Below are 15212 nucleotides of genomic sequence, written 5' to 3' on the forward strand. Positions count from 1 at the left end.
TGAAAAAAGGCTAATGCAATCCTAGGATGCATCAGACAAGGTATTTCCAGCAAAGATAGGGAAGTGTTATTACCACTATACAAAGCACTGGTGAGACCTCATCTGGAAAACTGTGCATTTCTGGGATCCCATGTTTAAGAAAGATTCATTCAAACTGGAACCAGTGCAGAGAAGGGCTACTACGATTATCAGAGGAATGGAGAACCTACCTTACAAGAAGAGACTTAAGGAGCTTGGCTTCTTTGGCCTAATCAAAATGAAGGATGAGGGGAAACAGGATTGCTTTCTATAAATATATAAGAGGGATAAACATCAGCAAGAGAGAGGAGTTTTTAAGTTAAGGGGCAATGTTGGCACAAGAACAAATGGATATAAACTGGCCATCAATAAGTTTAGGCTTGAAATTAGACAAAGGTTTCTAACCATCAGAGAAATGAAGTTCTGGAACAGCCTTCTAAGGGGAGTAATGGGGACAAAAAGCCTCTCTTGTTTTAAGACTGACCTTGATAGGTTTATGAGGGGATGGTATGATGAGACTGCCTACAATGGCATATGCAACTTCTATTAGCAAATATCTCCAGCAGTCAGAGATGAGAAATGAGATGGAGAGTTACCAAAGAGAATTATTTTCCAGGGTCTAACTAATCACTATATTTGGGATTGGGAAGGAGTTTTCCCTCAGGTCAGATTTGCAGAGATCCTGGGGTGTTGGGGGGTTCCCCTTCCGCTGCAGCATTGGGTCACTTGCTGGTTTGAACTAGAGTGAATGATGGATTCTCTGTAGCCTGAAGTCTTTAAACCAAGATTTGAGGACTTCAGTAACTCAACCAGAAGTTATGGGGCTATTACAGGAGAGTGTGGGTGAGGTGCTTTGGCCTGCAATGACTATGATTATGATGGTCCCTTCTGGCCTTAAAGTCTGTGAGTCTAACCTTTTGTTTATGTGAACTTTTGTTTGGATTTTTGTTATCCCTGAAGGGGGTCCGGACTAGACATGACTAAGCAAGAGAGGTAGGCATGAACAGAAACAGGCTGAGCAGTGCCAAAAGATCAACAGAGGGCACTAGAGGCAAAGACCCTGCAATACCATGCTCTGACACCAGGAGGCACTGCTTACAGTGCCAAAACTTTACATGCTTAACCTAATGGGACATTTTGCTGGAAAATTTGAGAAAGAATGGTTGAGCCATTTTTGAATTACCATATGTGAGGATATAATATACTTTCTGGTATAACCACTAAAATGGTTTCACAGTTTAAAGCTGTTTCCTAAGTGGATTCTTTGAATAGTATAGATTGTCTCTGAACTGCTAAGTTGAGGAAGGGACAGAAGTCTGTCCATGGTGCGGACGTTTTATTTAAATTCTAATGAGAGGATCTGTGAGCAGAAAAGAAAACAAACTTCCCATTAATCTGAAGGGCATCCAAGAGCTTTGAACCCAAAAAAATCTAAATTGGGCATATATGCTGAACCACTTCCTTTCGCCCTCATTCAGTTGTCTATCTATACACTGCAAGCTCCTCAGGGCATGATTTGTCTTCTTTTCTTCCTTCTTTCGTGCCTTCTTTTCTGTTTCGAAACCACATAGCACACTCCGATCACTACCAAAAATAAATAGTCACTAAAAAAACAACCACCTTAGCCAAACAGGAAATCAGCTGAAGTTACACCAGTTATAAATTTGACCCACTATTTCACACTTAAAGCATTGGTTAATCTCATCTTCACAACTATCTTAACACTAGTCCATTTTATCTTCCTGAACCCAGCCCTTCCATAAAGACTGTTCCTTTTCAAGAGTAGATGATGTCTTTTATGTTACTCTTGTGATCTTCTCCTTTAAATGTCTATACTAAATACAGAACACCAGGTTTTTAAAGCAAAAAATACACACAATGGTGTCCTGATGAACCAAACCAATTGCTATGAACATTTATTAAATGTAGATATATAAAAAGGTACTGAACTAAATGCAATAGGAAACACAAATTATCAGAAACATGAAAAAGTCCTGCCCTTGATACTCCGTTTTCTTTCATACATAACCAATCAAAATATTAGATTGTCATTAATAACTGGTGTGGCATATGAATACAAAAAGAATCCTAAATTGCCAGACTCAGAACTTTTGTTAGCTATATTAAATTACCAGTTGTACTCTTACCTATGAACACCACCGGAGCGAGGAAAGATTTTTTCATTTATTAATGCAAGGACGCAATTCCAGTTTTTCAGAGTAAACCTGGGTATGATAAATTTTATAGGTGGTATAAGCATATCTCCATTTGTGAAAACACTGCCAAAAGACAAAAGAAGCCATATTTTTTAGTAGTGAAAGACAGAGACAAAAGAAAAACTAAAAATATCAGTTGACAACATTATGTAATCTGGATCATTAGTAGTGTAGCCCTGTAGATTTCAACAATACATTTTAAATCTTAGTCCATTTCATAAAACATGAAAACTCATCCATAAAAAGACAGAATTGTATTCTTTAATATGTTTCTGTCTGACATGATGGGAGAGTCAGTGAAATATGTCCACTTGGAGAAGCCAAGAAGAATATAGCCCTTGAAAATTCAATTACTTTCTCTCCATATTGTCCAAAGATGTCCTCACAATTCCCAGAGGAAATAATGTACAATCCTTTAAAAGAGATAATAGAATCAATTGATTTCTTCACTGCTGTCCATATTAGAAAGCTGTTCCTACTCAACCTTTAAGAGTGGCTGGAATCACTTTTCGGCTCAGCCTCACTTCTTAGAAGGAGTCACAGTAAATAATAGAGCACTGTTGGTCTCTCTAAAACTAATTTTGCTATTTGGGCCATTAGCCCTATAGGCCCCCTCCACAAAAGCAGCCTCACCTTCTGCTGGGAGGGGTGGTATTTTATACCTGCAACAGGGGGCAGGATCAAGAGTAAGCACTGGCTGACTGCAGAGAATGTTCAGGTTCTTGGTGCAGCTTCCAGTAACTCCAGTGGCCCTAGAACATTTTGCTGTAGGAGTGAGGGAGCATTTGTGCTTCTTCACATGCAGAAAAGCACCATCCCTACCACACAAAATGGATAGAAGCTCTGCGGAATAACAGAGGATGTGGTGGACGAGGAGGGGGCAGTCAAGGTCACCTACATACAGTGTAAAATGAGCTCCCTCCTGTTCCCCCTGCTTAGCCACATACTAGTACATTAATATTTCTCCCTAGCTCCACACACTCCATCCAGATTTTTTTTGAGGCATAGGTGTTCTTTTCTCTCAGAAGAACAAGCAGCTTCTGCTATCCCACCCCCAAACCCTTGTGCTGATTACATGGGGAGCATTTTCAAGGAGATAATAGGGTTTCTCTCCCTAGAAAGGGTGAGGGATCCTGCAGTCCAAAATAGATTGAAACAGGAGGAGAAACTTTGACCGTCTCACCAAGGAGGAAGACCAGCGGTGGGGGAGCACAGCTTGGCTAAACCAGGGAGTGGAGAGAAAGCACCTCTCTGCTTAAAACCAGTTAAATTAAAAAGACTAATCTATTAGTCATCCTGACCCTCTCGTCTCTATAAAGCACAGATGGTGATTTGAACAATGTTTGAATATGTTTTATTATTTCCTTATTACTCTTCATGATGCCACTAACATCCTAATGAAATTTTAACCCATTAACAACGAGTAGTGCAACAATCCAAAAGTGACTACATTTTTTGTGGACCTGCCTACACTGAAGCACCAAACTGTGCTACCTACCTGGTTCTGCTTAGCATGGTATGGCACACCCAAAATGCCAAAACTGCATGAGGCAGAACCATGCTACAACCACGTGGTAGGTTCCACACAAGAATTGGCATCAGGTGACTGCAGCCTACACAAAAGCCCTAAAACAGGGCTGTCAAACTCCTCCCGGGGGAATGGCTGAGTTCCATTCGTAGGTATAGTTGTTGGACTGGAATATACACTTCAGGCTGTTTACTACACAAAAGCAGATTTACCCAAGAGCAGAGGTTAGCATAAAGATCACAGATAGTATATGGCCTTTATGTAGCAACTGAATGTTCAGGGTCATATGCTGCGACTCTCACTCACAGTGAGTAATACTGGCTCCATAAATGTTAGCCCTATTAAAACCATGTTTCCCTTTCCCTTTTTCTCTTCCCTTCTTTTGTTCCCTTTCAACTCAGGGTTTGTCTACACTACCACTTATGTCGGTATAACTTACGTCACTCAGGAGTGGAATAATCCTCACCCCGAGCGACATAAGTTACACCAACCTAAGTGCCGGTGTAGATATCACCTCTTGCAGAGGTGGAGTAATTAAGTCAATGAGAGAGCTCTCTCCCATCAGCTCAGAGCGTCTTCACCAGTTACAGCTTCCAGATCCTACACCAGTATATAGTAGCTCAGTGCCTGCTCTAACTCCCACCATTCATGTAAGGTCCATAATTGACTTTGCATCTGTGCAGAATGAATGTAGCATTTTGGAGACATGCCCCTACACTGGGGCAAGAGGGGAGGGCTGGGAAAGGAGCCAGCTCTGCAAGCTTTATGTCAGCAGAGAATTTTGCTATGCAAGGAGAGTTCTCCACTGGCCAGCTCTGGCTGGAATTCAGCCACGTTATGCTACCCAGGTGCTGAAAAGCTGCTGCAATGCCCGTGAGAATCTACCTTTATGTTTCTCCTTCCCCAGACCCAACATTGTTTTATTACATCACATGGGAACTTAGATTATATGTCACTTGAAACAGGGACCAGATACTAGTTACATGTAATTCAGGGCACCCAGCACATACCTGAACACTGTAAAAATTAATTGCCAATTATGAATTTATAAGTGCTTTGTTCAGTGCAGCTTTAAATACTCTTTGCACATGGGCTTCCACCCATCCCTTTGACTTTTAGTTTTCCCCAAGAGCATCTGTGCACTATATTTTATAAATACACACTGAAGTTACCTGTACCATAGTACCACTCCTGTATAGATTAATACTGTTGTATGGTCAGTGCTTCCCATGAACACATGAACATGAACACTACTCGTAAAAAGTATAAAAAATAATAATAATCATAATTCCTACGATGAATAGTACAGTATGTCAAATTTCAGCCAAGAGCAAATATTTGTGTCTGGATGCCACTTTAAAACAATATTTTAAAATAATGAAGGCTGGGTTTGGAAGATATTTGGGGCCATCTAGTGGAATTTTCAGTAAATTATTATAAAACACAGAGATCATGCATTAAAACAGTGAATCAGATTTACAAAAAAAAAAAAAAGGTTGCTATGGTACATTTTAAATACCATTATTTTCCTAACTATGTTAATGGATGTAATTTTTATAGAATAAAATTAAGAACAAAATAGCCTACACAAAGGAAAAAGTGCCTGTCAGTGAGAAATATAAAACTGTAGAATAATCCCGACTGATGATTTGGAGGGTCCAAACATTTGAAACCAAATTAGACAAAGCACTAGAAAACATATTGTAGGGAGCAAGCCATGACTGTCATGGGAATGGATCAGATGACCTAATAGATCTTTTTTATCTCTAAGTTCAGTTATCTTAATTTACTCATGGAAAACCTCAAACACTGGATAGTTATGTATATAAACAAACACCTTCTTCCTTTCTTTGAAGTAGCAATTCAAATCATAGGTGATGTCATAAATACTCTTTAGTCTACATTTTTGAATCTCAACTCTTTCTGGGTTTGATGCTGACATTATTTTAAACTGCTTTAAGGCTATGGAAGATTAAACATTTCAGCACTGGCCTGTTAGTTACATTTCTCACCAGAAGCACAATACCTTTGGATTCTGAAAACTGCACTGGCTTCCTATTTACTTCTGGGTGCAATTTAAAAGTTATTGGTTTTAATCTCAAAAGCCTTGAATGGATTGGATCATAATTACATCAGAAACCACCTCTTTCCCCATATGATACCATAACAGCTGAGATTATACAAAACTCCTGGGCTAAAAACCTCTTTATGTAATTGCAAGGAGTATGGAAGGCAGGCCATTCTTAAAGAGTAGGATCCTCAAATGGGGGTGTAAAATGAATTCTACATTTGCCAGAGCCCAAATCTGTTAACTTTAGGTCTGGTGCAGCCTCGTTTACTTTTCCCAAGCTTCAACTAGGAAAGATAAATTGTTGGCGGGGGCAATGGCAGAGGCTTAATGATTAATTGGTGGGATTCAGATAATCTTATTATTGTCTTTTGGATTTTGTGACTTCTTGTACCTTAAATATTTGTACATGCATCCAGTAGGAACAATGGGCATTTTAAAAGTTGAAAAAATAAGTAAATAAAATACATAAACTTTGAAAAGGGCTCTTCTTGGAATGCTCATCACTTTAAATAACCTATGAGTATTATCAGGGGCGGCTCTATGTATTTTGCTGCCCCAAGCATGGCAGTCAGGTGGCTTTCGGCGGCATGCCTGCGGAAGGTCCGCCGGTCCCGTGTCTTCGGCGTACCCGCAACCAAATTACCACCGAAGCACGGGACCGGCGGACCTCCCGCAGGCATGCCGCCAAAGGCAGCCTGAGTGCCGCCCTCACGGTGACCGGCGGGCCGCCCCCCGCAGCTTGGTGCTCTAGTGCCTGGAGCTGCCCCTGAGTATTATCACTGTAGTTCTCTCGAATGAAACTTAAAGTGGCATCATATATTAAAGCACACCGCATTTTTGGCTCTTCTCCTCCTCATCCAGTGTTCCTTCCCCGCTTCTTGTGCAACAGAATTGCACTGATTCCACTCCCTGCAGAGCATCAAACTTGTAGTGGAGGTAGTGCAGCCATACAACACTCTTCCTTATCAACAACATATGGAGAGCAATATATTTCATCACAGACCAATATCAAGTGTGACCATTCCTTTGCAACTCCCTCCTTCTGTACCCCTATGAGAATCTGCTTATTTCTGATCCCTCCATTCATGGCAATTCAGTGTTTTAAAAATCTATTTTAGTAATTCTAATACAGATTTTTTTTTTAAAATATGACTTTCGTTTTAAGTGTCCTTTTACAATATTATCTGAGACACAAAAAAGCTACATCACATAATTCCCTAGAATATGTAATTTTTTCCAAAAATAGTTTGCTGCCAAAAAAAATCAATCAATATAATTATAATGAATGCAACGCCCTCTCTCTTGTCCGTCCCTCCCTCCCTCTACAATGACAGAGGGAGCCAAATTCTGCTCTGGCTCACACATGATACAAATTACATTTAAATTAATAGGAGCGTAAATCAAGACTGAATTTGGCCCTTTCAAATTACGTTTGTTTTACCTGAGCTTTATTATAAACATTTCTCTTTCCACGGAACTAGACATATGGAGTTTTGCATATATTATAGGTGCAGAATATTTAAAACCAAATCTAGAGTTTTGATTTACAACATACTTACTTGATATTACGTGGCTTATTACTGATCAATTGCCACCTGGAAGGCACACGTATTTTACTATGAACTACTGGTTTAATCTGCAAGAAAAATAAAACACATTATGTGGGATGTTTAAAACATTTTAATCTTAAAAGTGCTGCTCAGATATACACATGGCAGACCCAGGTTCAAATGTTATAGAGTCATAGAGCCATAGAGCTTAAGGCCAGAAGAGACCACCGGATCATCTAGTCTACCCTCCTGTATATCAAAGGCTACAATACCACTAAACCCAATAACCAAAATTAGACCAAAGTATTATAGACTATAGGAGACTAGACTATTATGTCCACAGGCAGTGAACATGAGGAACCAATGTGCACCAGTGGTCAAGGCCCCCACAATGGCAGGGAAATGATTAAGTGAGATATACTCAGATAATTCTGGCAAGTGACCCACACCCGCAGAGGAAGGTGAAGAAAATCCCAAGACCATGGCCAAGCTGACCTGGGAGAAGATTCTGTCCAGATCCAACATATGGTGACCAGTTAGACCCTAAGTATATGAGCAAGAATGAGCAAGCCACGCACCTGAGAGAGAGAATTCTTAGTGCCACCTCAGAGCCATGCCCTCCCACCCCGAGTCTCATCTCCAGCCATGGCCATCCCTGATGCATCCTTTAGAGAAAAGAAATTAAATAAACCCACACACACACGCACACACACGAGATAAAGACATAAGACACAAACTGGAAGTGAGCCCAGGGCTGCTGGTCTCTGCCTTCTACCATCTCAAGCAACCGCATCATACAATCACACTCATAAATTTGTCCAGCTCTCTCTTAAAACAAGTTAAGTTGCCTCTGCCCCCCCAACTCCTATTGGGAGACTGTTCCAGAACCTCACCCCTCTGATGGTTAGAATTAGAAACTTTCTTTTAATTTCCAACCTGAATTTTTTCATGGCCAATTTATATTCATTTGTTCTTATGCCAACACTGTCCTTTACCTTAAATGGATCTTCACCCTCCCTTATATTCACCTACTTGATGCATATATAGATGCATATCCCTTCTCAGCCTTCTTTTTACTAGACTAAACAAGCAGAGCTCTAACAGTCTCTTCTCATAAGACAAGCCCTCTGTTCCCCTGATCACCTTGTAGCTCTTCTTGGCTCCTGTTCCACTTTGAATTAATCTTTCTTGCACATGGGAAATCAGAACTGTACACAGTATTTCAAATGAGGTTTTACCAGTGCCTTGTGCAATGGCATGAATACTTCTCTATCTCTACTGGAAATGCCTCTTCTGATACATCCTAGGATCGAATTTTGTTGCCCTCTTTCATAGCTGTAGTTCATTGATGGTTCAGGCATTCTATGATCATCCCACACACCCAAGTCTCTTGCCTCCTGTCACTTCCAACAGATTAGCTCCCACTTTCTAGCAGAAATTCTTGTTATTAGAGCCTAAGTCCATGATCTTTCATTTTGTACTATTGAATTTCATCCCATTTCTGTCACTCTAGTCTTCAAAGTTATCTAGATTTTCCTGTATAATATTCTGATCCTCCTCTGAATTGACAATGCCTCCCAACTTTGTATCATCACCATATTACATAAGCACACTCCTACTTTTTGTACCTAAGTCATTGATTAAAAAATACTGAATAAGATTGGTCCCAAAACCAGTTCTTGAGGAACTCCACTAGTAATCTTCCTCCAGTATGATAATTCACTTTTCAGAACAAAGTTCTTGGTTCAGGCTTGTAGCAGTGATGGAATAAACTTCAGGCTCAAATCAAGTCTCTGGAGTACATTCACAGCTTAGATGGGTCATTCAGTCCATTGTTCAGAGCTTCAGCTTGTAGCAAAGTTCCGCCAGAGGTAAAAAGCAGGATTTAAGACAAAAAGGAGGGGATTCCAGGGCCTTTTATAACCTCTCTCATGTGGAAGGACACCCCTTTGTTCTTACTGCAGAAAATCACAGCAGCAAGATGGAGTTTAGAGTCACATGGGCAAATCCATGCATGACTCAGTTCTTTACAGGTAGAGCAGCCATTGCTCACATGCTAGCTTGAACGTTCCCAGGAAGACTCTTCATATGTGGATTGAGTCTCCCAAGGTCCATTGTCAGTTAAGTGTTTCTTGACTGGGCACTTAATCTGAAGAGTCCCTTCTCAATAAGATGGTCAACTGCTTCACTGGTGCTATTTAATCATAGAATCATAGAATATCAGGGTTGGAAGGGACCTCAGGAGGTCCTCTAGTCCAACCCCCTGCTCAAAGCATTACCAATCCCCAAGTAAATCATCCCAGCCAGGGCTTTCTCGAGCCTGACCTTAAAAACTTCTAAGGAAGAAGATTCCACCACCTCCCTAGGTAATGCATTCCAGTGCTTCACCACCCTCCTAGTGAAAACGTTTTTCCTAATATCCAACCTAAACCTCCCCCACTGCAACTTGAGACCATTACTCCTTGTTCTGTCATCTGGTACCACTGAGAACAGTCTAGATCCATCCTCTTTGGTACCCCCTTTCAGGTAGTTGAAAGCAGCTATCAAATCCCCCCCCCCACCATTCTTCTCTTCTGCAGACTAATCAATCCCAGTTCCCTCAGCCTCTTCTCATAAGTCATGTGTTCCAGCCCCCTAATCATTTTTGTTGCCCTCTTCTGGTCTCTTTCCAATTTTTCCACATCTTTCTTGTAGTGTAGGGCCCAAAACTGGACACTGTACTCCAGATGAGGCCTCACCAACATCGAATAGAGGGAAACGATCACGTCCCTCGATCTGCTGGCAATGCCCCTACTTATACAGCCCAAAATGCCGTTAGCCTTCTTGGCAACAAGGGCACACTATCGACTCATATTCAGCTTCTTGTCCACTGTAACCCCTAGGTCCTTTTCTGCAGAACTGCTGCCTAGCCATTCGGTCCATAGTCTGTAGCAGTGCATGGGATTCTTCCTTCCTATGTGCAGGACTCTGCACTTGTCCTTGTTGAACCTCATCAAGTTTCTTTTGGCCCAATCCTCTAATTTGTCTAGGTCCCTCTGTATCCTAGCCCTACCCTCCAGCGTATCTACCACTCCTCCAAGTTTAGTGTCATCTGCAAACTTGCTGAGAGTGCAGTCCCCGCCATCCTCCAGATGATTAATGAAGATATTGAACAAAACCGGCCCCAGGACCGACCCTTGGGGCACTTCGCTTGATACCGGCTGCCAACTAGACATGGAGCCATTGATCACTACCCATTGAGCCCGACGATCTAGCCAGCTTTCTATCCACCTTATAGTCCATTCACCCAGCCCATACTTCTTTAACTTGCCAGCAAGAATACTGTGGGAGACCGTATCAAAAGCTTTGCTAAAGTCAAGGAATAACACGTCCACTGCTCTCCCCTCATCCACAGAGCCAGTTATCTCATCATAGAAGGCAATTAGGTTAGTCAGGCATTACTTGCCCTTGGTGAATCCATGTTGACTGTTCCTGATCACTTTCCTCTCCTCTAAGTGCTTCAGAATTGATTCCTTGAGGACCTGCTCCATGATTTTTCCAGGGACTGAGGTGAGGCTGACTGGCCTGTAGTTCCCCAGATCCTCCTCCTTCCCTTTTTTAAAGATGGGCACTACATTAGCCTTTTTCCAGTCATCCAGGACCTCCCCAAATCACCATGAGTTTTCAACGATAATGGCCAATGGCTCTGCAATCACATCTGCCAACTCCTTTAGCACTGTTGGATGGATTTGTGCTCATCCAACTTTTCTAAATAGTCCTGAACCACTTTTCTCCACAGAGGGCTGGTCATCTCCTCCCCATGCTGTGCTGCCCAATGCAGCAGTCTGGGAGCTGACCTTGTTCATGAAGACAAAGGCAAAAAAAGCAGTGAGTACATTAGCTTTTTCCACATCCTCTGTCACTAGGTTGCCTCCCTCATTCAGTAAAGGGCCCACACTTTCCTTGACTTTCTTCTTGTTGCTAACATACCTGAAGAAACCCTTCTTGTTACTCTTAACATCTCTTGCTAGCTGCAACTCCAAGTGTGATTTGGCTTTCCTGATTTCACTCCTGCATGCCTGAGCAATATTTTTATACTCCTCCCTGGTCATTTATCCAAGCTTCCACTTCTTGTAAGCTTCTTTTTTGTGTTTAAGATCAGCAAGGATTTCACTGTTAAGCCAAGCTGGTCGCCTGCCATATTTACTATTCTTCCTACACATTAGGATGGTTTGTTCCTGCAACCTTAATAAGGATTCTTTAAAATACAGCCAGCTCTCCTGGACTCCTTTCCCCTTCATGTTATTCTCCCAGGGGATCCTGCCCATCAGTTCCCTGTGGGAGTCAAAGTCCGCTTTTCTGAAGTCCAGAGTCCATATTCTGCTGCTCTCCTTTCTTCCTTGTGTCAGGATTCTGAACTCGACCATATCATGGTCACTGCCTCCCAGGTTCCCATCCACTTTTGCTTCCCCTACTAATTCTTCCCTGTTTGTGAGCAGCAGGTCAAGAACAGCTCTGCCCCTAGTTGTTTCCTCCAGTACTTGCACCAGGAAATTGTCCCCTACACTTTCCAAAAACTTCCTGGATTGTCTGTGCACCGCTGTATTGCTCTCCCAGCAGATATCAGGGTGATTAAAGTTTCCCATGAGAACCAGGGCCTGTGATCTAGCAACTTCTGTTAGTTGCCAGAAGAAAGAAAGGTCCACCTCATCCCCCTGATCTGGTGATCTATAGCAAACTCCCTCCACGACATCACCCTTGTTGCTCACACTTCTAAACTTAATCCAGAGACTCTCAGGTTTTTCTGCAGTTTCATACTGGAGCTCTGAGCAGTCATAATGCTCTCTTGCATACAATGCAACACCCCCACCTTTTCCGCCCTGTCTGTCCCTCCTGAACAATTTATATCCATCCATGACAGTACTTCAGTCATGTGAGTTATCCCACCAAGTCTCTGTTATTCCAATCACACTGTAGTTCCTTGACTGTGCCAGGACTTCCAGTTCTCCCTGCTTGTTTCCCAGGCTTCTTGCATTTGTGTATAGGCACTTAAGATAATTCGCCGATCATCCCGTTTTCTCAGTATGAGACAGGAGTCCTTCCCTCTGGCGCTCTCCTGCTCGTGCTTCCTCACGGTATCCCATTTCCCCACTTACCTCAGGGCTTTGGTCTCCTTCCCCCGGTGAACCTAGTTTAAAGCCCTCCTCACTAGGTTAGCCAGCCTGCTTGTGAAGATGCTCTTCCCTCTCAACGTTAGGTGGAGCCCGTTTCTGCCTAGCACTCCTCCTTCCTGGAACACCATCCCACGGTCAAAAAATCCAAAGCCTTTTCTCCGACACCACCTGCGTAGCCATTCATTGACTTCCACAATTCAATGGTCTCTACCCAGGCCTTTTCCTTGCACAGGGAGGATGGACGAGAACACCACTTGCGTCTCAAACTCCTTTATCCTTCTTCCCAGAGCCATGTAGTCTGCAGTGATCCACTCAAGATTATTCTTGGTAGTATCATTGGTGCCCATGTGGAGAAGCAGGAAGCGGTAGCAATCTGAGGGCTTGATGAGTTTTGGCAGTCTCTCCGTCACATCATGAATCCTAGCTCCTGGCAAGCAGCAGACCTCTCGGTTTTCCCGGTCAGGGCAGCAGATAGATGACTCAGTCCCCCTGAGAAGGGAGTTCCCGACCACCAGCACCCTACTCCTTCTCTTGGGAGCGATGGTCGTGGAACCCCCATCCCTAGAATCAAACACATTGAGATACAAGTACATAGCCAATATTCATAACTTCAAATACAAAAATGATACACACATACAGACAGCATAATCATAACCAGCAAATTACAACCTTTTCATAGACACCTTACTTGACCTCATTTGTACAAGATTTGGTTCAACTATAGGACCTTGGTTGCAACAATGATCTATATGGTCACAGTTCATGTCAATAACGTCACAACATTCCCTTTGCCATTTACTTCCATGAATTTAATTATTGTTTCCTTCTCAATTTGTTCTAATTTGTATACTACTGAGATCAGTCTAACAGGTGTGTAATTGCCTGGATCACATGTTTTCCCCTTTCTTAACTACAGGTATGATGTTAGCTACATGGTTCTACCCCTAAATAGTTAGATTTATTAAAAATCCTTGCTATAAAACCAGCAATCTTATGTGCCAATTCTTTCTGTATTCTGGGATGGAAATTATCCATTCCCCCTGACTGGAGTGCATCAAGCTCTTTAAGTTTTTCTTCCACCTGAGATTTCCGTTTCTAGACACTAATTTCCATTTCTAGACACTAACCTCAGCCATAGTGCCTTCACACACATGTTCCATATTATCATCCTCACTGAAAACTGAGGCAAAGTATTCATTTAGTTTTGGGGCCACACTTAGATTATTTTTTAGCTCCATCCCATCCAATACTCAGATTCTGAAAAGCATCATTTTGGAGAAACTGTCGGAGGCTCAAAGAACCCCAAAGTTTTTCATTGCTCTACTTCTCCCATCCTCAAGGCTTAGTGTCACCACCATCCACCATCCTTCCAGGAGAGGATTCTGTTCAGAGATTGCTGACACTATTTGATCAACCAGAGGGATCGTTGTCAAGTGGCATAATAAACTCCTCTCCCTGAGAGACTCAGCAGCCTTTCCAGGAAGTGAGAAACTGGGACTAAGACTCAAACAGGGTCTCACGCAACAGTTCAGAATATAGTAAACACAGCAGAACACTGATACTAAGCTGTCCTGATTTTTCAAAAAAAAACCACCCACACACACACAAGTACTTAGGAAAAAAGTGTTTGCATATTGACTCCCAACTGCTTGACTTGAATTCTAGAGCCAGTTTGGGATCCTAAGAACAGCAAACTAAGGAGACAGAAGGAGTAACCAGGCTCAGTCAATGTAAAAGTGCCAGTCACATAACACTAACAGGGTACCCAGTAATATGCACTCAGATCATAAAACTGCAAGTGCATTAAACCCCTTGAAAGCTACCCACATAAACAATGGCTGGAAACAAAGTGCTAAAAGTCATTAAGAAAACATTAAGAAAGGAGTGAGATCCATGAGAAGAGAGAGAGAGATGGATTAGCACACAAACACATTAACCCAGATACCAAATATCAAATTCTGCATTAATTTATAACTAAGGATGTGAGTCTGTCACGGAGATCACGAATGCCATGACTTTCCCAGACTGATCAGGCAGCCCTGGGGCCAGCTGCACCAGCTGCTGCTCAAGCGGCCTGATGCGGCTGGCCCCAGGGGCCACGGAGCAGAAGCGGTCCCAGGGTGGCCCAGGAGCAGCAATTCCAGAGCAGCAGCAGTCCCGGTGCAGACCCGGAGCAGCGGTCCCCGGGATCCTCGGAGCAGCGGGTGGCCGGAGGCAGTCAGCCTCCGGCGCTGGAGCAGGGGCCAGCCATCAGCCCCAGGCTCCCCAAAAAGAGGCAGTGCCCCAAGGTTCCCCAGAGCAGCTAAGATTTAGTCAGGGCTATTTATAGTAAAAATCATGGCGAGGTTAAGGGGCCATGAATTTTTGTTTATTGCTCATGACCTGTCCATGACTTTTACTAAAAATACCCATGACTAAATCTTAGCCTTATTTATAACCTATGCAATCCCAATGCCATTAATTACTTTGCAGGGGCTGTAAACCATTGCAGAAGTTGGCTCGTTTCTTCCAAAGATTAGTGAAAAGACAAAAAGGACAAAAACTGATTCAATATGCAGACCATAGCAGTATACTTACTTATGCTTTGATGACTGCCTGTTTGTGTGTGTGTGTATTTATTAATATCATGGAACAATAAAACTATGGAATAATCTTCTGTATGATTGCCTGGCAGTC

The 15212-nt window shown here is 42.4% G+C and overlaps 1 protein-coding gene across 3 annotated transcripts in view; it reads right to left on the minus strand.

Moving 5' to 3' along the window:
• Positions 1-15212, minus strand: part of DCDC2C (doublecortin domain containing 2C) — a 111098-nt gene that overhangs the window by 77699 nt on the left and 18187 nt on the right. For 2 of the 3 annotated variants that reach the window (XM_045009156.1, XM_045009155.1), the window contains exons 3-4: positions 7393-7469; positions 2166-2297 (exon numbers count right to left, since the gene is read on the minus strand). In XM_045009156.1, the coding sequence (XP_044865091.1) occupies positions 2166-2297; positions 7393-7469 (209 nt within the window). The remainder of the gene's footprint in view (positions 1-2165; positions 2298-7392; positions 7470-15212) is intronic. The other variant, XM_045009157.1, reaches the window with a different exon arrangement.

Source organism: Mauremys mutica, chromosome 3, assembly GCF_020497125.1.
Source record: "Mauremys mutica isolate MM-2020 ecotype Southern chromosome 3, ASM2049712v1, whole genome shotgun sequence".
NCBI lineage: Eukaryota > Metazoa > Chordata > Testudines > Geoemydidae > Mauremys > Mauremys mutica.